This window comes from Chrysochloris asiatica, unplaced genomic scaffold, assembly GCF_000296735.1.
Source record: "Chrysochloris asiatica unplaced genomic scaffold, ChrAsi1.0 scaffold00021, whole genome shotgun sequence".
In the NCBI taxonomy this organism is placed as follows: Eukaryota; Metazoa; Chordata; class Mammalia; order Afrosoricida; family Chrysochloridae; genus Chrysochloris; species Chrysochloris asiatica.
Genome location: NW_006408539.1, coordinates 12540880 through 12568400, shown reverse-complemented (window position 1 = coordinate 12568400; position 27521 = coordinate 12540880). Strand labels below are relative to the sequence as shown.

Genomic DNA, 27521 nt, shown 5'->3' with positions numbered 1-27521 from the left:
AAAACTTTTGCTTGTTCAACTTTATTTCTGTGCTACCATTACTTGTTTGGAGTTCTGGTGTGGCTCTGTAGAATAAACACTGAATTACTAACCACGATGTAGGCGGTTCAAACCCATCAGCTGCTCCTTGGAAACCCTATACAGAGTCGTTTTGAGTCAGACCGGCTCTAGGGCACTTAACATCACTTGCTTGGAGTCCTGGTGTGGCGCTGTAGGATCAAACACTGGCTCACAAGGTCGATTTGAACAGCAAGGTGGCAGTTCAAACCCACCAGTCGCTCCTTGGAAACCCTATAAAGGGTTACTATGAATCGGAACCAACTGAAGGACACTTAACCGTCGACGTTAATGTCACGAGTTCCCCGTGAACAGGCATAAAAAACTCGTTGTTAAATGCTGTCTAGCGGATTCAGACCCATAGTGACTTCTGTCTAGGATTGCTGCGTAGCGGCTGATGTGTTTGAACTGCCGACCTTGTGGTTTGCAGTGCAGCGCTTATCCTACAGCATCAAAATGCTAATGTCTCTGTAGGCAGAGATGGATTACAACGAAGGTCTTCACCCGCAAGAAGCAGAGTGACGCTCACTCTACCAGGGTTTCCAAGCGACTCCGAAGTCCGGCTTCGGAAACGAACAGGTAGCGGAACCCGGGATGAAACGCCTCACCTGAAGGCTAACACTTTCCAGCTCTGCGCCGTGCTGTCCACCGCACGGGAACAGCCTTAAAGCAGGAATGAGGATTTAAAACCCCAAGAAAGATCCAGTGAGAGCACCTCCCACCCCCGGAGTCAAGTTATGAAGAAATCAGAGGCAGAGTTTATTAGCAAATAAAAGGAGCGGAGAGTTTTCATCTAAGGCATTTTATAATGAAGACAGACGACACTGGAATCCTGTTATTTCAGGTTTGAAAAGGCAGTTTGGGCGATTCGCTGACGCTGGTCAACTCCGCCATCCTCCTTTATTCTATTAGGAGAAAAAAAAGGGGGGGGGGCAAAGAACCCCACCCAAACCACAAACCTGAGGCAGCGGGAAAGCACAGTTGGTGAGTCGAGTGGAGAGGGAGGCAAACGTCGACTGATCCTGGCGATTAGAAATAAACTGACAACAGGAAGGAAGCTCATTAACCCCTCTTCTCCTCCTCCCATCCCCGCCCCCGCCCCGAGTGAGAATCGGCTCCTCCTCCTCCAGGAATTGCGACCCTGGGCGAGATGCAAACCGCCGCCAGCTTTCCCAGCGGAGACAGAATCGGGAGGGGAGGACGCAACCCAGAGCCGAGTCCAGAAAGTCTGTCATTCCTTCGGGAACATCCCGATCCAAGCGACCTGGATCCTTGGCCCCTCCGTGCTGGTCCAAGATCTCAGACTCCCTGGTACCTGCCCCTCCACGGTGTTTGCACCCAGCACCCCAACTGCTAGCTAGACCCCAGAGCCCCGCACAGGTGGCGCAAACGCCCCTGCAGGCGGGCGCCCCCTGCCGGAGCGGGAAAGCGGCGCAGAGAGCCGGGCAAAGAGCCGAGAGGGAGCTCGGCGCGCGGAGCTGCAGCTAGAGTCCCCGATGGTGCCGCCGCCTCCGCCGAGCAGGAGAGGAGCGGCCAGGGCGCAGCTGGGCAGGAGCCTGGGGCCACTGCTGCTGCTCCTGGCTCTGGGACATACCTGGAGCTACCGAGAGGAATCAGAGGACGGCGACAGGTATGCGCTTCCAGACCCGGCTGATGAGCCCGCGCCGCGCGCTTCCCGAGTCCCGGTTGGTGCGCGCCCGGCTCGCGGGACGCGGGCGGTTCCCTTTCCAACTACGCCCCGCGCTCCCTGGACACCGGCAGGGTCCGCATCTGCCCTGGCCTGTATTGCACTCGGCTACCGTGTGACAGCTTCCTCGTCCTCAGCCTGGGCCCCCCCATTAGTGGGCCCGGGAGCCGCGAGCCCCTCAGGCGCCTCCCTGCTCCCTCTGCGCTTCGCGCTCCGCGGGTGGGCACAACGAGCGAGCCCCGCTCCTGCAGATCCTCCTTCCTCCAGAGCTGGGTGGACTCTGTGACCCTCTCCAGGCTGGCCTCTGTCCCCAATCGGCCCCGCTCCCACGGCACGCGCAGGCCACCCGCAGCTAGCCGGCTTAGAATAAACCCAGTGCCCTCTCCAACTTTTTCGTAGAGAAATTTGCTCTGAAAACAAAATAGCGACGACCAAATACCCGTGTCTGAAGTCTTCCGGTGAGCTCACCACGTGTTTCAGGTAAGACTCGGGGGTCCCCTCAGGGCCCGCGGTGTGCACCGTGGCTGGGTTCGAAGTCGCGCGTAGGGAGCAGCGAGACAGCGAGCGTACACTCTTTGGTGCGTTATGTGTTTTGTGGGCAAGAGGAGCCGACGACGGGTACCCGATTCTGCGACTAGAGTGTGTGCCTTCAGACCCGGGGACTGTCGTCGGCTCCCTGGGAGACTGGCGCGATAGAAGTTGGAGGGGAGGACAGGAAGGGACGGGAAGAGGTTGAAAGTTTATGAAGTGGATTGAATTGTGGCGGTCAACAGCCAGGCATAGCGAAGATGAATGGCTGGATTTCGTTTTGAGTTTTGTTTTGAAAATACAAAGTCAACAACAAGGAAATACTTGGCACTTGGCTTTCTTTTGACCTTCTCCTGTCGGGACAGACTGTACCACGGTCATGGACTCAGTAGGCAGAAGGATGGGGGGAGGAGTGTGGCCAGTTGATATGTTTGTATTGAGGGACAACAAAGCCATAATGATTGTTGAGGCACCAGAGAAGAGGAACAGTCTTTCTGAAAATGTGCTCCACGTTTCTCCTGGGAGCTTGTTAGAAATAAGCCTGGCTATGGCGAGGAGTCCTGGTGTGTGGCGTTGTGGGTTAATGCGTCAGTCTGCAAAGCCGTTAGAATTGCAAGGTCTGCGGTTCAAGCTCACCAGCTGCTCCTCGGAAACCCTATAAAGGGTTGCTATGGGTCGCAATCGAATCGACGGCACTTAACAACAACAACATGGCGAGGACGTCTGCAGTGTGTGTAAACGAGAGAATCGCGGCGTGAAGTGTACTGGAGGTTGAGGGTCAAGTTGTTTTAACTATTGAATTCTTGGGCTCTGCTCCAGTGGTTTCACTGAATGGAAGAGACACATGTCCATAGATATTATTAGTTGCCTACCATTTAAAGGTGAGGTGCAAACTACTGTGCTTTGATCATGCTATGGGTTACCTTGGGCTGCTAACCACAAGATCAGCCATTAAGTAGGAGAAAAATGAGGCTGTCTACCCGGTAAAGATTTACAGTCTCAGGAAACCTCTTCGGTTTGGTGTCGCTTTAAATGGGAATTGACTTGAGGGCAGTCATTTGATTTGGGTTTTTGGTACAAGGTACAGAAGTCTTGATGTCATAGTAATGAGTTCGTTCCTGACTGCTAACTGAATGGGTAGCAGTTTAAACCCACCAGCTGCTCAGCTGAAGAAAGATAGGATAGTCTGCTTTCATAAAGATTAGTTAGTAGCCTTGGAAACACTATGAAGCAGTTCTGTTGGGTAGCTAAAAGTCTGACTCAACTCTACAGCAATGGGTTCAGTTGTTGTTGTTGGTTTCTGCAAGGTACTGGGATCACATGCATGTACCAACTTTAATTCTTTCTCTGAGACTCTTACAATCTGTCTGTGGTGCCAGGATAAATCTTACATAGTACGAGCTAACTAACACACAGCAGTTCCCATAAAACAACTCGACAAGAAAGTTAACTTTTACTGTTCATAATGTTGTGGCAGATGAAGTAATCCTTTAATGCTTTCTGCTGCAGATCACTTTATTTAATACACCCAGAGGTTCCACTGAAAGTGGTCCCAGGGCTGGTTAGTTTACAGGTATAATGCACTGTGAATTTTACACCACAGAACCATGCTTTTGAGTCTCTTGTTGGCAATGTGATCACTTTGGTGAGTCAACAGCTATTTCTTTGACTTGGGGAGGGCTGCGGTCTCTGGCACATCACGAGTGAACTTTGAACAAAATCTGTGAGAGTTAGTTGAAGAATCTTAGTGGCACAGGCTCAGGTAAAGATTCCAGCTAAGGAAATCCTATGGGGCATCTCCTCTGTAACTCATGATTTGGGGGCCAACTCAGCAGGAGCCAGCACCAACAGGAGGAGAAGGGAGTCTGTTCAACTAGCAGGTAAAGACTTCAAGAGGTTAACTAGGCAACTAAGGCTTGCTTGCCTGTTTTCAGCCTTGTGTTCCATCCACCCAACCATAGTATTTCTTAGGATTCATTGTTCTCCTATCACCGCAGCACAAAGCCTCTAATTTAACATGGAAAGTGTCCCTGATATGGTTTGCTCATTTGTTCAGACCCTGAAGGTCAGAGTCCACATAAATCAATGATACTTACAAAATCCATGTCAGATTTCCCAAAACCATAGCTGCCTGATTGTTGTTCTAAGCTGATTTCATTTGTTATGCTAAGTTGCTGTCATCTTTTCCAGATTGTTTATATCTAGTGGTGTTGCTGTAACACTAAGACTCGCAACAAGAGTCAACAACTGGATGTCTGATAGGTGTTTCCCACACATTAACAGGTACTCAGAGAAATAATCTGTCAGCTCTAGCAGAAAAGGATCTTTTATATCAAGGGAAGGGACAAAGAACTTTGATTTGGGAGGAATGGGTGAGCATGCGATCAGTTTGAGAAAATATTAGTGACCCTGGTGAATATTAAAAGTTTAGGCATTTTGTTTTTAGATTTCCGTTGCTTGCTTTCTGTCAAGAGTTCTGTGTGTGCTCCATTGGTCTTATAGTATTTCCTTAATTCACTCATTAAAACACAACAACAAATTTTCAGTGTTAGTTGAGTGAAGGTTTACACAGCAGATCATCCATTTTACATTCAACAGATCGTACACTTTGCTTCATCTCAGTGACCGCAGGCCTCTCCTGGTAACGTCAGTTATCCCACCTCCTCCCTGTGTCTTCTTTTCATTCTGCCTTCTTTCCCAACCCTGTTGAATATTGTCCTAATTAAGTAAATATCGCTTTCTTGATCTTGAATCCTTGACCATTCTAAGTTGAGCATACCTCACTAGTGATTTTGCCCACACTTTAGGGTGCTCCTTGGAGGCCAAGATGGCCAAACCTCGTCTCTCATATTTCCGACATATTGTCAGGAGGGACCAGTCTCTGGAGAAGGATAACATGTTTGGTAAGGTGGAGGGTCAGAGAAAAAGAGGAAGACCTCCAGCGAAATGGATTGGTCAAGTGACAGCATCGATGGACTCAAGCGTGGCAACAGTAGTGAGGTTGGCCCAGGATCAGGCAGTGTTTCGCTCTGCTGCGCATAAGATTGCTATAAGTCAGTACCAACTCAATGGCACCTAACAACAACATATACCTATCTACTGCTTAACTAAAAATTGAACCACAGGGGAGAGTGCAATTTCAGACCTGGAAACTGACCAAAGGCTATAGCATCGGTATTCCAGCAGTCTCTTTCTGTCCAGTAAACCTGTTTACTTGTTTGTTTGTTTTTTATGATTTTTTTAAATTTACTAGCTTCTTGAAGACATCATCCATTGTCAATTGCTATCCCCAGTTTGCTTCTGAACCCAAGAATGGAGGAAGCTTATGTGTCCCTTGGTTTGTGAATTTGTGGTTGACTCCTTGCTACTCCAAGTGTGGTTTGGAGACCAGCATTCTGAGCATCCCCTGGGAACATGCTAGAATCCCAGGTCCCGCCTCAGACTTCCGGAATCAGAATCTGCCTTTGAAACAAAATGGGCTTTAAAGTTTGCGAAGCAGTGCAGTAGAAAGTAGTGTCCTGAACCCTGGGGCAGGCTGTAACCAATTTGGACAGATCCTTAGTGGAGAGGGGAGGCCTCTAAAGATGAGCGCATGGCTTGTTCTTCTGCCACATTCACCAGAAGCTAGACAAAGCTCCAGCATCCTGGAAACTGGGATCACCCTTAATTAACTGTGAGGTGCGCTTTGCTACCGCAGGAGGAATGGGTCTGACTTGGCAGAGTTCATTCTTGATCATACGTCTCTGGAGGAAGAGTTTTCAGCACAAATGTAAGAAATCTGGAAGCCATTTTTGATACTTGTTGAAAAGAGTTTTATAACTTATATTGAAAATCATTAATATGAGTGATAGAGGTAACACTAAAATGAGTCTGATTGTTGTTGTTAAGTGACCTTGAGTCGGTTCCCACTCACAGCAACCCTATATAGGGTTTCCAAGGAGATGAGCCACTGACTTTGTGGCTATCAATCCAGTGCTTATCCTACAGTTAGTTCCATACCAGGATCCCTAGTGTGTCATTATAGTCAACAGTTTAAGGAGACCCAAGGGATTGGTGAAGTCCTGGTGTGGCACTGTGGGTTAATGCGCTGGATTGCAAAGTTGGTTTGAACCACAAGGTAGGTGGTTCAAGCTGCTCTTTGGAAACCTTATATAGGGTTGCTATGGGTTGGAACCAACTCAACAACACTTAACAACAACAAGGGATTTGGGGAAGAAAAGATGGACTTGGAATATTCTTTGTCCTGGACATACCACCCCCCACCTAAATCACCACCACCATTGTTTTTTAAGGATGTTGTGAATTGAATGATAGTTTACATGGGAGGACATCAGTTTTATACTCATCCTATCATATTTCATTTCATTAAAATGATTACAATCCCCTCCATGCATAATGATGTATTTGCTTCTATTCCCTCTGTTTTTTTTATTTGGATGTACACCCAAACACTCAGGCTGTACACCCAAACAATCAGGAAACATCATCAAACAACCAAAGGGCACACCCTGCAAGCCTATCTCGCGGCAGCCAGCACACAGCCCCTCTCCCTCCATGAGTCCTCAGCTGTTCTGTCTCTCCACATCATCATCTCTGCCTCCATCTCTGTCACCACTTCTCTGGGTAGGGTCACACATTCCGCTCCTGCTCTTCTCCCTTGATGGTCCCAGGGTCCTCTGCTCCTGACTGTAAGGTCAACCACACTCACCACTACCTTATGACACTTCTGTTTTTTCTATTTTACTTGTTTTTCACTAAGCAGCTCCTTTCTAGTTTGAGCCTTACTAAGTAAGGCACTCTGGTAGCATAGAGGGTACGAGTTGGGCTGCTAACCTCAAGGTCAGCAGTTTGAAACTACCTGCCTCCACGAGAGAAAGATGAGGTTTTCTGCTCCTGTAGCGTAGTGGTTACGAAGTGGGCTGTGAACCTTAAGGTTAGCAGTTCAAAACTACCAGTTGTTCTGCGAGAGAAAGATGAGGCGTTCTGCTCCCGTAAAGATTTACAGCCTTGGAAACCCTGTACAGGGTTGCTATGAGTCAGAACCAACTCAAGTTGAGGATTTACTATGTATTCATCACTGATCTATGCACTTTACAAATGTTGTTTCTAATCCTTGAAGCCACTTAAAATTTTTTTTGGGAGGAAGGGTATTACAGAGATAAGAACTGAAACTCGAGGAGCTAAGGAACTTGCCCTGGGTCACAAAGTTCATAAATCAAGACAAGATTCAAACCCTGGCTCCTTCAACTTCAAAGTCTGGGCCCTTTCCCCATTCCAGAGGTGGAATGAAAAATCAATGGAGCTGAATTTTTCAGTCCTGGCATCAACGTAAGGAAGGAGACTGTCCATCCCAATGAGTTTCATTGTAAAAGAGTCTGTTTTATACAAGACAACCACCTCCACTGCCCCTACAGCGATTTTTCTAGATCGGTATTGTCACTGAGGGCTCTTTTACACAATATGTTGTTGTTGTTGTTAAGTGCTGTCGAATCGGTTCCGACTCATAACGACCCTGTATAGAGTTTCAGAGGAGCAACTGGTGAGTTTGAACCACCGACCTTGCAGTTCAAATGGCTTTGCAGTCCAGCGCATTAACCCACAGCACCACACCAGGACTGCTTACACAATATTTGTTGTTGTTGTTGTTAAGTGCCGTCAAGTCGATTCCGACCCATAGCGACTCTGTATAGGGTTTCCAAGGAGCAGCTGGTGAGCTTGAACCACTGACCTTGCAGTTCAAATGGCTTTGCAGTCTGGCGCATAATATAACATACACTAAATCTTTCATACATGTTCATCTGAATCACAGGGTCTAAGTCTTGGCAGACTGTCTGAAAACACAGTATACTGAGTACCCTAAGTTTAATAAACAGTTGTTGTATGAATGCCAGCAATGGCTTACGGTTGAAAGAATACGTGTTTGCTCAGCTTTATCATCTGGCATAGGGCAAAGACTTCTACTACTGGCAGTTAAGATACCAGAGCTGGTGCACGGTTTATCCGGACTGAGTTTATTACAGCCAAACAAAGCACATAAAGTTAGAGCTTGACCCCTCTTCTGGCTATTAAAGTTCTCACTAGTTGATCTTTCTTCTTTCCCAAACCATGTCATTTGAAGGAAAGGCTGTGTTTACAACCTGAGGAATGTAATCAGAGTCCTGTGCTTGAGTTGCATGTGTAGAATTGTTGAGCTGGTGTATGTTTTGTTATGTATATTTTCACCACCATGGGAAAGGGTTGTATTTAGCTTACCTTTCCTTTATTGGGTTTTGAATCAGTAAAATGGCATGTTAAAGGCTTTATTAACTAAGATTGTTGTCTATAAGAAACGATCATAAAATACAGTTTTTCTTGGATGAGGCCATGTCCAATAAACATCCCACTTTATTTCATTTATCCATTAATCACAGATTTATTGAATATGTGTTATGAGCCTTGGGGTCCGCTCTGAGACGAAGCCGACTACACGGCACTTAACAACAACAAATTATGAACCTAATATGTGCTAAGTAATACTAGAAAATGTTTGAGTATAGAAAATTCAGATAAAGATTTTGGTCTCATATAACTTTACAGACTTGATTTGGGATCAAGGCCTTGAAACTGTAAACAGCATACATTGCATATGGTTGAGTTCCAAGTCATGTAGCCATCCTATACTCTCTATGCCAGGGAAGATATGATAAATCAGAACAGATTTAAGGACAAGGAGAGACTTAACCTTGTTTTCAAGGCATTCGGCTTCAAATGTGTTGTTGTTAAGTGCCTTTGAATCAGTTTCGTCTCATAGCGACCCTGTCTAGGGTTTCTGAGAAGCAGTCGGTGGGTTTGAACTGCCAATCCTGTGGTTCACAGTTCAGTGTGGATTCTATAGCACCACACCAGGGCAGACATTACACAAATCATTGCATTTTCTATAATTTCCAGCTTTGTGGTTCCTGGTAATCCAAGAAAAGACTAAATGGTATTGTCACCCTGCTGCCCCTCCACCACGCCCGTATTCCTGTATGTGTCCACTCAGTGTCTTATCGTACAACATCCGTGCCTACGGCGACTCCTGTTCCCATGGGAAGTGGTGACATGGGAATGCAAAACCTCCCCTGTGTCTTCAAATAATGCCACTGTGTTACCAAATCCTGTGAGGATGTGGACGTGAATTTGATATATCTGTAAATGTATTTTGAATTCACGTCCACATCCTCACAGGATTTGGTAACAGAGTGGCATTATCTTCAAATGAATGTATTTACTTGAAATTTGCAGAGTAAGAAGGTCTTTGAATTAGAATGGTAGCTAGCACAAGATAGAAAATGCCCAGTTCTAGCTAAGGATACACTTGGGGAGAGACTATAGAAGGAAGAACTCTGATAGACCACTGAGTTTCCACGGAGGACTCTGATCATTTACCAAAAGTACAATCATAAACACACACTCTGCCTTCCTTTCACTCCCGGCTCTGCCACCTACTTACTCTGAACAGTACCTTAATTGCTGTACATTTGTTTCCTCATTTATAAAACAAGGGTAATATTCGTACCCCAGGTCGGATAGCTGTGAGGATGAAGTGAGTTAATATATGTAAACTGCCTTGAAAGGTTGCAGTGTGTAGGAAGTGCTTGGTGTTGTTGCTGTTAAGTTGATTCTACTCATAGTGATCCTGTGTAAGGTTTCAGCATCATCATCCCCATCATCATCATCATCATCATCCCCATCATCATCACGGCAGTTCCTAAGTGGGGCATGCTGGGTGTTTGTAGCAGGTGCTCAGTGGACATTGTTGGTTTCTATTTGTAAGTTTCATGAATGGCACAGTGTATATTTTTGTTGATTTCTAGTTGTAAGTTTTATGAGCCTCACAGTGCACATTTCTGAAGGAGTAAATTTACCAAGGGTGTTTGTTTATAAACTAGTCACCCACTAGGTGTTTCTAGGCACTTTTCAAGTTGCCTTGGGAGAAGTAGAGAGCTTATCTTTGCTTCCTGCTTCTTTCCCACTACCCAGGGTGCCCTTCTGGTACCACTGAAGAGCCAGTGGAAGTCATAGTTCATTAGAATCGGCAGCTACTCCATGGTACAGGGAACCAGAGAAGTTTGTCCTGCTCATTAAGGGCATGAAGGGTCTTCTTGGCAGAGAGACAAGACTACAGATCAGATCAGAGCTCCTCAACCCAGCTCTGGCTTCTCTCTTTTCTGCTGTGCCCTGTCATCCTGTGTTCAGCATAGCTTGGGGCAGGAACAGCTCTATGAATAAACTCAGGGCCTTGGGTCCCTGTTTCTGAAAGCATTTGTGTCTAAACAACAGCCTTCCATACCACAGGAATAAGGAAGAAGAGGTATGGGTGTGGTAAGGAAGAGAACCAGGAGCTGGGTGGGGTGATTTTGTGAAGAACTGCTTACATCACACAGCTGAGGGCATGGGATCACTGCCCCCTCATTCACAACTGTATGCCTGAATAGGGTCGGGGCTCCATCCATACTGAGTGAATGATTGGGTGACTGAATATACAAATGTCGAAAGCAAAGGATGATGAGGTTTCATTTCAGTCTGTTAGGCCTTCCACAACTTCGGTTGCTCTATAAGTCTGTGTCCTTTTGTAGCTGTTTGTAGCTGAAAACCAGTGATTAACAACTGTACCTCTGTCAGCTGCTGCCCCTGTACTCCTTGGTTTCCAGCTAGACCTGGAATTCCCTGGAATTGCTCATTAACAAGTGCTGGAATCCAACAACCTGTCACTCCAGGAACTTTCCTGTGAAGATAACACCTGAAGGGGACATGCACGTGTCTGTCCAGGCAAAATGACAGAGCAGACGCTGGTTTGAGGTGGAAGGTCACAGTTTTAAAGACAGCCTCCCTTCCCCTATCCTTCCTTCCACCTGCTCTCATACCCCCTTTTTTCCTTCCCTGCCCAAATCATTCCTTTCATTTAGCAGAAAATCTATGACGGTCAAAGAATTTTTCTTCTGTTTTTCCTTTTCATTTCCCATTTTAGTTGTTGTTTTTCTTTGGTACCATCAGGTTGGTTTTCAACTCATGGCAAATCTGTGTATCAGAGAACTGCCCTGAAAGGGATTCTAGACAACCATCTTTATGGAAACAGATTGCTAGGTTTTTCTCCAGGGGAGCAGCCATGTGTATTTGAACCACCAGTACTTTGGTTAGCAACTATGCTTCCAGGATTCCTTTCCAAAGTTGCCTTGTTCAAGCTCACCAGCCGCTCCTCAAAAACCCTGTACAGGGCCGCTCTGGGTTGGAACTGACTCGATGGCACTTAATAACAACATATTGGAGTTCTAGTGTGGCACTATAAGATAAGTACTGGGCTGCTAACCAAAAGATTGGCAGTTCAAACCCACCAGCTGCACCTTGGAAGTCACCAACTTCACAGCACTTAATAACAACAATATGAGTACTGCAGCCAAGAAAACCTATGGAGTAATTCAACCCTGTTGCACATGGGGTGACCATGACTTGAATTTGACAGCATTTTAAAGAAAGAAAAAAAAAAAATATATATATATAATGGAGTCCTGGTGTGGCGCTGTGGTTTAATGCACCAGACTGCAAAGCCGTTTGAAGTGCAAGGTTGGTAGTTCAAGCTCACCAGCTGCTTCTAGGAAACCCTATACAGGGTTGGCTATGGGTCGGAGCCGACTCAACGGCACTTAACAACAACAATATATAATGACAGTGTTTTACCAGCAGTCAGAGCCATTATGAATTAGAGTTGGCAACAAGTACCACAAACAACAGGGGGTATTGTATTACTGGTAGTTCTCGACGACGTAAGATGTACTCAGATGATGACATACTGCACTTAGGATCCTCCATTTTGTTTTTTGTATATCTTACTAGTAGCTCAAATGCATCAATTCTTCTATAGTCTTCCTTATTTGTCATCCAACTTTCACGTGCATACAAAGTTATTGAAAATACCCTGGCTTGTATTAGGTACACCTTTGTCCTCAAACTGACATTTTTGCTCTTGAACATTGTAAAGAGGTCTTGTGCAGCAGATTTGTCTAGTGCAATATGTCGTTTGATTTCTTGACTCGTGTCTCCTTGAAGGATTGATAGTGGATCCAAACAAAATGAAGTCTTTGACAACTTCAATCTTTTCTCCATTTATATGGATGTTGTTTATTGGTCCAGTGGTGAGGATTTGTGTTTTCTTTACATTGAAGTGCATTTGAGTTTGAGTTATGGTGTTGGAGAAGAATAGTCAAAGTACCATGTAGTGTCAGAAGAACAAATAAATCTATGTTGGAAGAAGTATAGCCAGAATGTTCCTTAGAGGCCAGGATGGTGAGACATTGTGTCTCATGTTTTGGACATATTATCAGGAGGGACCAGTCCCTAGTGAAGGCTATCTCCTTAGGTAAAGTGAAGGGTCAGTGAAAAGGAGGAAGACCCCAATGCGGTGGATTAACATAGTGGCAGCAGCAGTGGTCTCTAACATGCAGAGGGTGGTGCCTGACCAGGAGGTGGTTCATTCTGTTGTGCATAAGGTCTCTATGAGTCTGAACTGACTCGAAGGCACCTAACAACTACCACTGTTGTATGTAGTAATATGTACTACAATTTGATGATGTTATCACTCTCAATGTTCATTCACAGATGTGCAAAGATGGGATTTATACACATACTGATAATAAAAGGCAATAATCCTGAAAGTTTTAAGCAGAGCCAACTTCTGTGGGAGTAGTAGAAGTGGAAGCCCTTTGTAAATAAAGCCTGCTCTCTAACGCATTGAGCATCTTTCTACATGCTTATTGGTCATCCGTTTGCCTTCTTTGGAGGAATGCCTATTCAGATGACTTGCCTGGGTTTTAATTGGGCTGTTTGTCCCCAGAGGCACTTCAGAAGGAAGACCTCTGCCCTCTGACTTTTTGAATTAAAGAACAGGTGTTCAAGGCTTGAGGGAAGGTGGATAATGCTGGGCAAGGCAGAATCTGGATGCAAAGTGACTGTAAATATGCACAATGGAGCCCCCCCCCACACTCCCCCGGGCAGCACTCTCCCTCGTGTCCCCAGGGGCGATCAGTTGCCTCTGCTATTGTTCCTGAGGTTGGTGCTGCTTGACTTCTGAAAGTTCACTTTGCTTCGTCTTTTCTCAATGAAGCCAGCGTGGATGTCCCCGGAAAAAGCAAATGTGCTTTTTCTTTATCTGGATACTCAGTTTTCTCTGGACAAAGCTTGCATTTCAATCAGTCATTTCCCTGTCATTGCTCCTCCACTTCCCCCAAACCTGGGACCCGCCTGCTCAGCAGGACCCAGGCTGCTTTTGTGAGTCAGAGGGTTTGCCTGCACTGGGGGGCATTGCTGAGTATCAGGAGAACAAAGATCTTTATTCTCTGTTCCTTTATTGCTTTTATTTGGCCAATATAGAAGCAAACAACGATAGCATCTGCAGTTCAGCTTCTGCCAAAGCAGGTCCTTCCTTTTCCGTGAAGCCACCTACCAGCTTCAAAGCTTTGCCAGTGATTTGCATTCATTCATTTATTCACCGAATATTGGTTGAGAGCTTACCGTGTGCCAAGCACAGATCTAGGTGCTTAGAATATATTTAAGAATAAAGCAGGGGAAGAAAAATCTGCTCCCAAGGGCTTTATGGCTTTTAATTCAGTTCATGTTTTAGTAAAGGACTTTTGAGCCAAAGATAACTCCTTTGGGACTTTTCACGATAATTATTTTGGCACATGCCTCATTTTGAGGGCACAGATGCTGACATTTCCTGGGGCCCAGTTGTGTGACATTCCCTCTTCCCAGTTTCAAGCAGGGGACAGGGAAACCCAAAAAGTGTAGCTGCAGACACGCTAGTAAGAATGTAGCCTGGGCCAATTTAACTTGAGTCTCCTGCACCTAAGAATTATCGGAATGTGAAAGCATTACAAAGGGGAGACTAAGCCTCTTACTGTAGGGCCTGTGAGAAAGACAGCCTTGGAATGGCCCTTGGCCAGCCAGTGTATTTTCCAATAGAGGCTCAAAGCGATGTGTTAGAGAAGGCATGCTCCCCTGACCTCCCTCGATTCTTTTAGTGATCCATTATAGCTCTATCCTCTTACTTGTATCTGAACGCTTTGGATCGGTTCTGTTTTGCATCTTGGAGCGGGCAGTGTGGTGGTTATGTCTGCCTGTCTCAACTCCTTGGAGCAAAGGGGCGTTCAAGGTGGGATCGAGTGGGCTGAGAGTATAGGAGTGTGAGTCTGGATGAATTATATATGAGGGGGCTTCAATAATTAAGAGAAAATGGCATTTTTCCCCCGAATTATTTGAAGCTCCCTCATAGTGAAATCTTATGGTGTGTGTGAAAAACGAGATCATCTTTATTTACCCCATCTACCATGTTTTTTCTGATTTCAAAATGCGAACCACATCCATCTCAGTCTTCATCTGTGTTTGCCGCAAGCCCCCTTTTCCTTTTAGCCACTCCTCTGCAGCATTCTTGGTTTGAGCTTCCTGTGTTAGAGCAGTTTTTGATCCAAATGTGTTACAGCAGCTTTTAGATTTGTCGCCAAAGAAACCGAGGCCACTCGGAGAGGTGAAACAGTTTCAGATTTTATTAAGCTGGCTAGCTCAGAGGAGCTAACCTCCAGATTCTGAGCCCTGAATGCAGGTCAGCATGGACTAATATGAGTTCAGAATTGGGGAGGGGCTAGGTTGCGGACCTGTTTGAGGACAGGAGAGAAACCAGAAGATTGGTCCTGCTTGGTAACCTGATTTTCTAGCTTGTCTCCTGGGCAGGGAGGATTGGTCTTGCTCAGTAACCTGATTAAAATTCTAGCTGTAGGGGAGGCAGTAAGTTAATGTGTTAATGTTTTACCTTTTCCTTTTCGGCTGGGGTGAAACCTCGCTATTGCCATTCAGTGCTGGTGAGTCAGTTCTGACTCATGGCAACCCTGTCTAGGGTTTCAGAGGATTGGCTGGTAGGTTTTAAGCACTGACCTTGTGGTTCAAATCGACCTTTCAATCCAGTGCATTATCCTGCAGTATCACACCAGGACTCCACTGCTGCTGTTGTTGTTGTTGTTAAATGCTGTCAAATACTAGTGACCCTGCATGGGGTTTCTGAGGAGCGGCTGGGTGAGTCTGAATGCTGACCTGTGGTTCAAACCAACCTTATGGTCCAATGTTTATCCTATAACATCAGGATTGTTGTTGTTGTTGTCAAGTGCCGTCGAGTTGATTCTGATCCATAGTGACCCTGTATAGGGTTTCCAAGGAGCAGCTGGTGAGCTTGAGCTGCCAACCTTGCAGTTCAAATGAATTGCAGTCCAGCATATTACCAGGATTCCCAATGTGATGGTGGGTTTTATTTATTTATTTATTTTTAAAGCAAAGAATCAATATGTAATCAATATGACACCTTATTTGTCATCAAAGCCTCATTTACTATCTGTCCTCTTACAGAAAAAAAATGTGCTGACTCCTATGTTGTTACATTAGAAGCTCTGGTGTCAGAATGAGTTAAGAGTTGGACTACTAACCACAAGGTCAGCAGTTTGAACCCACCAGTTGCTCCATAGGAGAAAGAGAAGACTTTCTGCTCCTGTAAAAATTTACAACCTCTCAAACTGCATACAGGGTCTTTATGAGTCAGAACCAACTCAATGGCACATAACCACCACCACCATATTGTTATATTAAGGGAACCTAGTGGTGTTGTGGAGTCCTGGTGTGGCGCTGTGGGTTAATACACTAGACTGCAAAGTCGGTTTGAACTGCAAGGTTGGTTGGTGGTTCAAACTCACTTTGGAAACCCTGTATAGGGTCGCTGTGGGTTGGAACTGACTCCATGGCACTTAACAAGAACAGTGGTGTTGTAGGTTGGATGTTACTCTGCTAAACGCAAGATTGACTGTTCGAATCCCCCAGCCTCTCCACAGGAAAAAGATGTGTCTGTCTTTTCCCATAAAGATTTGCAGTCTCAGAGACATTATATAGGGCCACAGTAAATCAGAATTGTCTCGATGGCACTGTGGGTTTGGGATTTTTGGTCTGTGTTGTTCTTAGGTGTTGTCGAGCCAAGGCAGACCCATTAGTGACACTACGTACAGCAGAATGAAGCACTAGTCTGTCCTGCATCATCCCCACAGTTGTTCCTGTGATTGATTAAGCTTTAACAGAAAGGCTAGGCAAGTAGGGTTTTCCACATTTATGTACCCTTGACTGTGAGTCTCAGACCTCAGCAGGTGGATGTGGGGGAATCATTTAGTCAGCTTCTCCCTTGGGGCATTTGCCTTAGTATTGCTATGTTTATGCCACGGTCCCTGGATTTCCTGACCTGACCAGATTCGAGAATGACTTGGTTTCCTGATCTTCCGAAATTAATTCTAGTTACTGTTGAGCTGGAACTCAGAAGTTGATCAGCCCTAAATGACATTCTAAATGTTTGTTTGTTTTTTTAAATTATTTTATAAAATGTTTTATTGTGAATTGAGTGAAGGTTTACGGAGCAGATCATAAGTTCTATATTCAACAAATCCTATACGTCGTTTCATCTCGATTGCAGTCCCCTCAGTGTTACGTCACTTGTTCCACGTCCTCTTGTGATTCTTGTTTCCATTCCTCTGGCTTTCCCAACCCTTCTGAAGTTTGTCTTTTAGTCAGTACTGCCTTTTTGATCTTGAATGGTTGCCCGTTCTATGATGTGTGTACCTCACCACTGTTATCGGTCCCTATATATCTAGCTCTGTTGCTTGGCTGAAAATTGAGCCATGAGGGTGAGTTCAGTTAGAGACCTGAAGTGGGGACAAGGGTCATAATCGTGGGATTCCATCAGTGTGTCTGACCAGTAAGTCTGGTCTTTTTTTATGATTTTGAGTTTTGTTCTACATTTCATTCCATTCTGTTCATGACCTTCTAATGTGATCCCTTTCAGAGCAGTTGGTAATGGTTGCCAGATACCATCTAGCTCTTCTGGTCTCAGGGCTTGGAAATGATGTTCAGTGCCGCACCAGAACTCCCTAATTCTTTGAACTATTTGGTGATGTCCCAACAGAACCAATGGAGATAAAAAGGATAAAACGTATTTCTTCACGTTGTTGTTAAATGTCGTCAAGTCAGTTCCGACCCACGTTGTTGGTGTTAAGTACTGTGGAGTCTGTTCCGACTCATAGCGACCTTGCATAGGGTTTCCAAGGCTGCAGATTTTTATGGGAGCAGAAAGCCTCATCTTTCTCCAGTGGAACAGCTGGTAGTTTCAAAATGCCAACCATTGTTGGTATTAAGTACCATGGAGTCAGTACTGACTCATAGTGACCCTGCACAGGGTTGCTGAGGCTGCAGATCTTTACTGGAGCAGAAAGCCTCATCTTTCTCCCATGGAATAGCTGGTGGTTTCAAACTGCCAACCTTGAGTTTAGCAGCCCAATTCGTAACCACTGCGCTACCAGATCTCCTTAGTTCCGACCCATAGGGAGCCTGTATAGAGTGTCCAAGGAGCGTCTGCTGAGTTTGAACTGCCAATCTTGTGGTTCTAATTGCCTTTGCAGTTCAGTGTATTAACCCACATCACCTCGGGACTCCATTATATTCTTCATAGTATTCAATTGTTTATAGTATTCTGTTATTATACTTTTTATTTCTGTTGGTTCTGTTGTGACATCACCCATATTGATTTTATTCTCATCTTCTCATTCTTGTCCATTGTGAGCTTTACCAGTTGTTTGTAGGGTTTATTAATTCTATGTGAGAACCAACTTCTTGTCTCGTTGATTCATTCTGTTGTTTTTCTCTGTCATTCCCTTCTGTTTTATATTTACTAACGGCTCTAGGCTTATTTTGCTGCTCTTTTTCTAGTTTTGGAGATGCTGGGTTCAGGTGTTGATTTTTCTTTTTTTTTGCATGTGTGCATTTATTGCTATAAATTGTCCTCTGAGCACTGCTTTTGTTTGTTCCAAGGTTTTGAGATGTTGTGTTTCTGTTCTCATTTGATTCAAAGAATTTAAAATTTTCATTTATTATTTCATCTGTTGCCCAGTAGTTATTAAATTTTGGTGTAATTGATTTTTTTCTCTTGATCTTCCTATTGTTGATTCCTGATTTTATAGCGTCATCTGAGAAGATGCTTTGTAGTATTTCAATGTTTCCAAAGTGTTTTGAGGCTGACTTTGGGGCCTAACTTATGGTCTGTTCTGGAGAAAATTCCATACGCATTGGGAAAGACTATTTTGAGCTATTGTTAGGTTGAGTGTTCTATATAACTCTATGAGGTCAAGTTGGATGATTGTATTGTTTAGTTTTTTGTGTGTCTTTGTTGAGTGTCATTCTGCTTCTGCCTTTTATTACAAGTGATGTATTAAAATATCCTACTATTATTGTGAAGTTATGGGTCTATTTCTTCAATTCTGTTAGTTTGATTTATGTATTTTAAGCACTTTCATCGGGAATATATTTACTATGCTTATAACTTCTTGTTCAGTTGACCCTCTAATCATTATACATGTCCTTCTTTGTCTCTTATGCTGGCTTTTGCCTTAAAGTCTATTTTATCAGAAATTAATATTGTTACTCCTGCTTGTTGTTGTTTTTTATTGTGGTTAACGTGGTATATTTTTTCCATCCTTTGATTGTTAGTCAGTTTTTGTCTTTGTGTATCAGATGTGTCTTTTGTGGACAGAATATTGAAGGATCCTGCTGTCTAACCCATTCTGCTACTCTCTGTGTCTTGAATGGTACAGTCAATTCATTTTAATTCCATGTAATTATTAATAGATGTGAAATGATTGCTGTAGCTTTGCTGTGTTTTTTTTGTGGTGTTTTATTATTATTATTCTTAGAGCCTTACTTATTATTATGAAGAATTAGATATTAATCAGTAAGGGAATAATCACACCAGATGGAATTGGTTTATGAACTATTAAAACTCATGTCTGGAAAATGTGGTGAGGTGATAAAATTCTCACGATACCATTTTTAGTAAAATATGATTCCAGTAACATAGTGTCAGAGTGTTTTTAAGACACTGCTTTTATTGCAAATAGTTAAGCACTAATTTACTGCAGCTTTTCTACGTGTTCCCAAACAAGCCTTTCTATGGCAGTTGAGAAACCCTTGGGTTTCCTTGGCTGCCCCTTCCTTAATTCCATACTTTCTTAGTTCATGACTTGTATATTGATTATCCCATGTTTTGTTGACTGAAAGCAAAGCCATTTCTACAGTGGAAAAGTTTTTACATTAAAAATCAAGTGATAATATATATGTTTGAAGAAAAATATTTAGACAAACATCCATTTCAATGTACTCCAAATAACTACAAAAAGCATTTGGGGGCCATCACTGACTTCCTTTGGCTTCAACAAAGGAAAGAGAATCAACCTCCTACGCAGCCCAAAGCAAATTGCTATGAAGTGGAGGGCAGACAGTCCCAACAGCCTACAACCTTCTTTGCCCCATTCTGACACCAACTACCCCCCCCAACACACACACACAGTACTTTCTGCTTCACATCCAGATTTGATAATCCATTGCAATGGCCACTCAGAACTCATAACAATACTCACCATTATTGGGTTAATTAAGGAAGTGAACAGGGTACAAATCAGGATCAGAAACAACTCAGGAGGCAGCCATTTTCTAATCTCTTCTCTGTCATATGGCAGGCACACCTCTTCTTGTCTTCTACTTCTCAGCCACATGACCCCCTTGGCCTCTGCCCTGCTTGGGCAAGTGTTACAAAGCTCTTTTAGTCAGTCAGTGACTGCCCAAAGGGCACATTCTTCAAGCCAGTCTCCTGCCCACGGACACTCAGCTTTACTCAGTCCATGGGTCTGGAAGCCCCAAAACTGCTTTGTCTCTCCATGCCGATGCCCCTGCCACCGCCTCAACTTCAGTACTTTTCCAGGTCAGGATCGCATGCTCTGCTCAAGTGCTTCTTTCTTCATGAACCTGGGATCAGTCTGTCCCTGCTTCTGAGATGGCGCCTTGTAAACCTAATGGGATGGCAGAACTAACCAATCGCAGCATTAGAGTCCTGTACACCCTATTTGTATGGTGTGGTGCTGTGGGTTAATGAGCTGGACTGCAAGGTCATTTGAACCACAAAGTTGGCAGTTCAAGCTCACCAGCCACTCCTTGGAAACCCTATACAGGGTCTCTGGGAGTCAAAACCGACTCAACTGCACTTAACAACAACAACCCAATTATTTGGTGGGAATGAAGAAGACATTGGATTGAAAAGCCATATCAAGTAAATTTCAGGTACCGTAATAACCATTGCAATGTGACATTTTTCCATATGTGCCAAAAATGTAATAATAGACTATTGACTATAGAGATGTACGGAGCCCTGGTGTGGCACTGTAGGATAAGCACTGTACCACAAGGATGGTTTGAACTGCAAGGTTGATGGTTCAAATTTACCAAGCTCTCCTCAGAAACCCTATACAGGGTCACTATGAGTTGGAACTGAGATAATGGCACTTGACTACAACAACATACAGTTTTGTACTATGTACATGACATTAGAAATTAAACTGTTGACCGTAAGTTCTGAACTGCTTTTAACAATATAACTAATATGTGTTCATAAAACCAGTGGAGACTCCTTTATAGTGTAATAATTTCTGAAGATAAATATGGGTGTCGTGGAAAAGTGGTAGAGAAGGAAAGAGAACTATTTAAAAGAAATATTCTGGTACTTTAGGGGGAAGGGGAAAAAGACAGAATTGTTGGAATTTACCATATGCTGAGGTGTGTAGCAAAGAGGAAAATGCAGATATAAAAACTGATAAGGAATAGAGGATTCTATGGAAATGAACTTGGGTGCAAAATAAGACATTAATTTGTAGTCACAGGGGATGGGATCGTGGACCTTGGGCACAGAATTACTCTGCCTTAACTGAGATTGATGTACAGTAAAGGCTGCCTAAACACTGAAGGCTGATAGATTTATAAACGCAAGCTTTTCATCCTTGTGTGCTGGTGCACTGGTGATGCAGTGGTTAAAGTGCTCGATTCCTAACTGAAGAGTCGGCCTTTTGAACCCAGCAGCTACTCTGCTTCCGTAAAGATCTAGCCTTGGAAACCCTATAGGGTAGCTGTGAGTGTTTGAATCGACTTAACAACTGGGTTTGGTTTTTGTGTCTAGCACTCATCTTCAGAGGTTGGAGGGGAAAGGGATGAGGGGGGAAGGGATTTGAATGGTTAGTACAAGTATCACACACACACACACACACACACACACACACACACTACACACACACACACACACACACACACTAATCACAAAAGGTTTTGAATAGCCAGATACAGACATCAGAAGTATCCTGTTCTTTCTTCCTCAAACATGCCTGGATTGGGAGTGCTTCCTGGGTCAGACAGTGCTTCCTCTGGTCTTTACACAAGTTGTCACTTGGAGGGCCCAGGCACATGGCAGGGTCACAGAGCAGGTACCAGGCAGAGCCAAGTTCTAAGTCAGGCTGTCTGACTCCAGAGCCGATGTTCTGTGTAACGATTGGGCTCTTCTTACATGTTTAACAATTGTGGTTATCTTGCTTTCCTGCCAACAGCAAACTAAAAAGAGGGATTTAGCCGAGGGGGGAGGATTACTGAAATAGGACACCCCTTCCATTGGTAATGACTAGTAAACACGTTAGTTGGACAAGTCGTCAAAAGCAGACACAAGAACCACCCGCCCCCTAAACAAAATGGCAACAACAACAAAAGGCAGCATTTTAGCCTCCGTGGGCATTATTGCCCACCATGGTGCTGCTCCTGAGTTATTCAATGAAATGGAAGTGCCCTCCCCCATGGACTTGGGGGCTCAGGACCATAGTTTCAAAGGACACCAAGGTCAGTTGGCATAACATAGTCTGCAAATTCTGTGTTCTATATCCTACTTTGTTGAGTAGCAACTGAGGTCTTAAAGGTTCGTGAGTGGCCATCTAAGGTGCAACTTTGGTCTTTCCGTGTCTGGAAGAAAGAAGAGTGAGGACAATTAAAGAGACTTGGAAACAATGAGTCCAGTGGCCTAAGGGACCATATGAACTTTAATCTCCTCCACCTTGAGACCAGAAGAACTAGATGGTGACTGGTTACCACTACCAACTGTTCTGAAAGGGATCGCATTAGAAGGTTCTGGATAGAGTGGGAGCAAAACGTGCAATAAAACTCAAGCTCATAAAAGAAAAAAGAGCAAGCTTAAAGAACCAGATGGTATCTGGTGACAGATCACCATGATTTTAAAGGATTTGCTATAGTCACCATCTAAGAGTCCAGCGAAGACCAGATGTTGGTCATGGATGTGATTGGCTTTAGTCTTTGACCAAGAGGCGGGAATGCTATAGAACATGAAATCTGAAGGCTTTTGCCTGCAAATAACTCCAGATGTCATTGTTGTTAAGTGCCATTGAGTTGGCTCTGACTCATAGAGACCCTGTCTGTATAGGGTTTCCAAAGAGCAGGTGGTGAGTTTAAACTGTCGACCTTGTGGTTCGTAGTCCAGTGCTCATCCTAGAGAGCCATTAATTCCATTTCATGCTTCCATTTAAGCGTTTCGATGCCAATTTTTCTTGAGTACTTCATGAACCTCTGACAGCTGAACTGCCAGTTAAAAGCAAAATACATTTAAAAGTAGGGTTGGGACCACTACCCTCCAGTTGGCCCTCAAAGGAACATTCCTGGGCATACCTCTCACTGGTCATCTGGGTGTGATGTCATACCCTGAGAGCCTTATAGATGATCTGGAAACTTTTCTTTCTGTAATAGTTCCCTCTCTGCTTGGGTTGCTCTTGTTAAGTGCCGTCGAGTCGGTTCGGACTTACAGTCACCTGTATAGGGTTTCTGAGGAGCAGCTGGTGGGTTTGAAGTGATCCTACAGTGCCACTCCAGCATAAAAGGAAAAAAGAAAAAATATTTCTATTAAAAAAAGCAAGTGCCTTCAACCATATCCCTTTTAAAGAAGAAGGACTCATTTGATCTAAAATGGCATAAAGCTGAATGTTATTTGTGACTTTGCCTTCTGTGGAACCTCTGTCCAGGATGAGCCCAGATGATGGTGGTGGTCCTTCATTCTGACGGCTCAAAAGAGGCAGCTCTGCTAGAGATGACCATGTTCAGGCCAGCCCAGACCTCCTGACGCCGATTCTGCATTTTAACAAGATCCCTAGGCATTTCCTGTGCACATTAAGTTTTGAGAAATACCTTCCTAATCAACACTACACAATTCCAGCTCTCTCTCTCACATTGCTATTATTTACTTACTATGTCTAAGGACACAGACAGGGACTCTCAACCTTGACTTCACATTGGAGTCAGTCACTTGAAAAGCTTCAATCACTGGATGACTAGGAAGCTCCAGACCGATGACATCAGAAATTCTGAACACCAGGTGTTTTTAAAGTTCCTTATTGTTAGCTACTGTTGAGTAGAGCCCTGGCTCGTTAACAACCTCAAGCACAATGGAATGAAACACTGCCAGTCATGTGTCATCTCCTTGATAGGATGTGGATTGAACCAGTCTGCTCCAATAATTTTCACTGACTGATTTTTGGAAATAGAGCATCATGCATTTCATCCTTCTTTGTCTTACTCTGATGAAATCTGTTCAGTGTCATTGCAGTCATTTGTAATTTGAACCCATTATTGCAGCCACTATGTCAGCCCATTTTGTGGACGGTCTTCTACTTTACCAAGTGTGATGTCCTTTTTTTTTTTTTTTAATGTTTTATTGTGAATTATGTGATAGCTTACATGGGAGAACATTAGTTTTACATTCATCCTACCGTATATCATTTCATTGCCATGGTTACAATCCCCTCCATGCATCATCAGCCAACCAAAGGGTATACACTACAACCTTCCCCCACTCCCCCACCCCCAGTCGTCAACACACAGTCCCTCTCCCTCTCTGTGTCTAAAGTCCCCAGCTGTTCCATCTCTCCACGTCATCTTCTCTGCCTCCATCTCAGGCATTACTGCTTCTCTGGGTAGGGTCCTGCTCTCCGTTCTTCTCCCTTCATGGTCCTAGGGACCTCCACTCCTAGACTGAAAAGTTAATCACTCCCCTCCTTGCTACAAAACATCTACTTTTACATTTCCAACCCTCACAAGCAGTCCTGATAACAATTATTCACTATTGTATCACAAGAGGCATGATGTCCTTTTTCAGAGATTGGTACCTTCTGATAACACATCCAAAATAAGTGAGATGAAGTCTCGCCAGCTTCACTTTTAAGGAGCATTCTGGCTGGGCTTCTTCCGAGACAGATTTGTTGGTTCTTCTGGCAGGCTTTGATCTATTTAGTATTCTTTGCCAACACTATAATTAAATTACATCAATTCTTCCTTGGTATTCCTATTCATTGTCCATTCCTTATTCACATGCATATGAGGCAATCAAAAATACCAGTGCTTAGGTGTTTGTGTTTGGCACACTTTCTTTCTCAAAGCGATATCTTTGCTCTTTAACACTTTAAAGAGGCTTTTTGTAACAGACTTACTCAATTGATTAGAAATCTTAGAAATCAAGATGCTTGGTTTTTTTGATTGCCGTCTCCATGGGGATTGATTGTGGATCCAAGTGCAGACGGTCCCTGGGTTACAGTGAAATTCATCCCTAAATGTGATTTAAGTCTTTAAGTGAAATTTGTCAGAGTCTTAACAGGTGCATAAAGTCCTTATTTAGTCTTCCTTTAGTGCATGAGAAGGCTCAATGCCTTTTCGATTATGTAAAAGCTATATGCGCAGCAAGTACATATAAGCAGTTGATGGTCTGTTTCGCAGTTGATCCCTGGCCTTGTTCTGACGGATAACAGTGGTTCTTTTCACAGATAGTGTTGATTTCATTTCTGTGTATTCCAACTGGTAGGGTCTACGTGTAGAGTTGCCATTTATGCTGCAGGAAAAAAGGTATTTACAATAAATAAGTCATTGGTCTTGAAAAAATTATATCAAGAGATTTCCCGTGTTGTTTGTATCACAAAGATCCTATTTTCCAACTACCGATTCTTGTCCATTGCCAGCTTTATGTTCTAGTCGCCAGTATTTATTAATGCATCTTGATTGCATGTTTAATCATTTCCGGACTGCAGAAGTTGTATAAATGTTCAACTTCTTCATCTTCGCCATTAGCGGTGGTGGTGGTGGTTATGTACCATGGAGTCGGTTCCGACTCATAGCGACCCTGTACAGGGATTCCGAGGCTGTAAATCTTTATGAGAGCAGAAAGCCTCATCTTTCTCCCGTGGAACAGCTGGTAGTTTTGAACTGCTGACCTTGCGGTTCACAACCCAATTTGTAACCACTATGCTACCAGAGCACCATTAGTGGCTGGTGTATAAACTTGAATTATAGTCATAGTAATTGGTCTTCCTTGTATGGACATTCTCCTGTGACTGACAGTGTTGTATTTCAGGACAGATTTTGAAATGCTCTTTTTGACAGCGAATGAGATGTCATTCCTCTTCAGTGTATCAGCCCAGTTTTGGGGTTTGTGTCTAGCACTATATCTTCAAGGAGCTCTGGTAGCGTAGTGGTTCCGAATTGGGCTGCGAACCGCAAGGTCAGCAGTTCAAAACTACCAGCTGTTCCGTGGGAGAAAGATGAGGCGTTCTGCTCCTGTAAAGTTTTACAGCCTTGAAAACCCTGTACAGGGTCGCTATGGGTCGGAACCGACTCCACGGCACACAGCCACCACCACCACTTTATCTTCAGAGGTCAGAAGGAAAAGGGATGAGGGGGAAAGGGGGTTGAATGGTCAATACAGAAATCACAAAAGGTTTTTAATAGCCAGATACAGACATCAGAAATATCCTGTTCTTTCTTCCTCAAACATGCCTGAATTGGGAGGGCTTCCTGGGTCAGACAGTCCCAGTAGAATACCATATGACTGTCCGATTCCAAGTTTCCAATACCAATTCATTTCAGCTCATAGTTCATTAATGTCTAGGCTTCAAGCATTCCATTTCTTTTTTGACAATTTCCAGTTTTGCCTGATTCATATGTCATACATTCATTCCATGTTCTGATTATGAATGGATGTTTACAGCTGTTTCTTCTCATTTTGAGTCATGCCACATTAGTAACCAAATGAAGGTCCCCAAAGCTTTACACCATCTGCATAATTAAGGTTGAGTCTACATTGAGGAGGCAACTCCTCCCCTGTCATATTTTGGGTGTCTTCACACCCGAGAATCTCATTGTCCGGCACCATATCCCACAAAGTCAGATTTTTCAATAATAGATGGCCAGATCCTTCTTAGTGTGGAATCTCCGCTGAAACCTTTCTACTGGGTGACCTTGCTGGTAGCTAGTGTGTTGCTGAATGCTGGAATCTTTGCCACTGGGATTTCAAATACCAGCAACCAGGTGGTGGCAGACGATTCCTTAGATGACTCCAATGTGTGGCAAAGGCTGGAAACCACTGTCCTAGGCTGGGAGCTAAAGCATAAGAGGGGAGCAGTCGAGTTCTAAGTCAGAAGCTGAATAAACGCTCTCCACCTTTCTCTTGTTGTCGCTAAGCCTGTGTGATCCTCACATCTTCGGCGCTCACTACAGTTTCAGGTCCCTCAACAGAGGTGTGCATGGTTGTCTTGGTGGAACAGCCACATTTCTGGCTGTCCTGTAGATTAGCTTCTACTTTTTTTCTTTTGCCATCTCCTTTCTTATCTGAGTGTCCCACATTGGTGGGTACACAGGGGATAAATGAGGTGGGCTAAGGTGGGTCAAGAAGGGCAGACCACTCCTCATGAGTTTGCCTCAGGTTCTCAGGCTGATCAGTGACCAATGCCATGTGCACATTCCTCCACTTCTCATTTACTCTTGCGGGCTCTCAGCTTGGTGTCTGGAGCTACTTGGTGATCTTTGGCACATTAAAAAAATAAATATGTTTGCTTTGTTGCTGCACTGCATGAACCTTCTTCCAAGATATAAACATGGCTCAGTGTATTATAAATGAAAGCTTTTCGGTGTCAAACTGTGCTTTTCTTTCCTTGCAAGCATCAAACAAAAACACAATTTTTTTTTTTACCCGGAGTATGACAGGAATCTGTGTGCTGGTTTGACTGAATAGTTATAACCCAAGCCCTATATTTACCCATATGTCCTTAACCCAGGTGGTCCCCAAATACATCTCTATCTATCATGCATCCTTGCACACACATAATTGCATCTTTTTTTTTTTTTTAATGTTGTAACAGCAGTCATGCTGACTAAATCGTGGACATGGGGAAAGAAAGAAAGAGAGAAAGAGAGAGAGAGAGGGAGAGAAAGAGAGAGAAAGAGAGAGAAAGAGAGAGAGAGAGAGAGAGAG

The 27521-nt window shown here is 44.0% G+C and overlaps 1 protein-coding gene across 1 annotated transcript in view; it reads left to right on the top strand.

Annotated features, from left to right (window-relative positions):
• Positions 1-1553: 1553 nt before the first annotated feature.
• CCBE1 (collagen and calcium binding EGF domains 1) overlaps positions 1554-27521 on the top strand; it is a 263943-nt gene continuing 237975 nt past the window's right edge. The window contains exons 1-2 of the mRNA XM_006837530.1: positions 1554-1687; positions 2144-2224. Of these exons, the coding sequence (XP_006837593.1) occupies positions 1554-1687; positions 2144-2224 (215 nt within the window). The remainder of the gene's footprint in view (positions 1688-2143; positions 2225-27521) is intronic.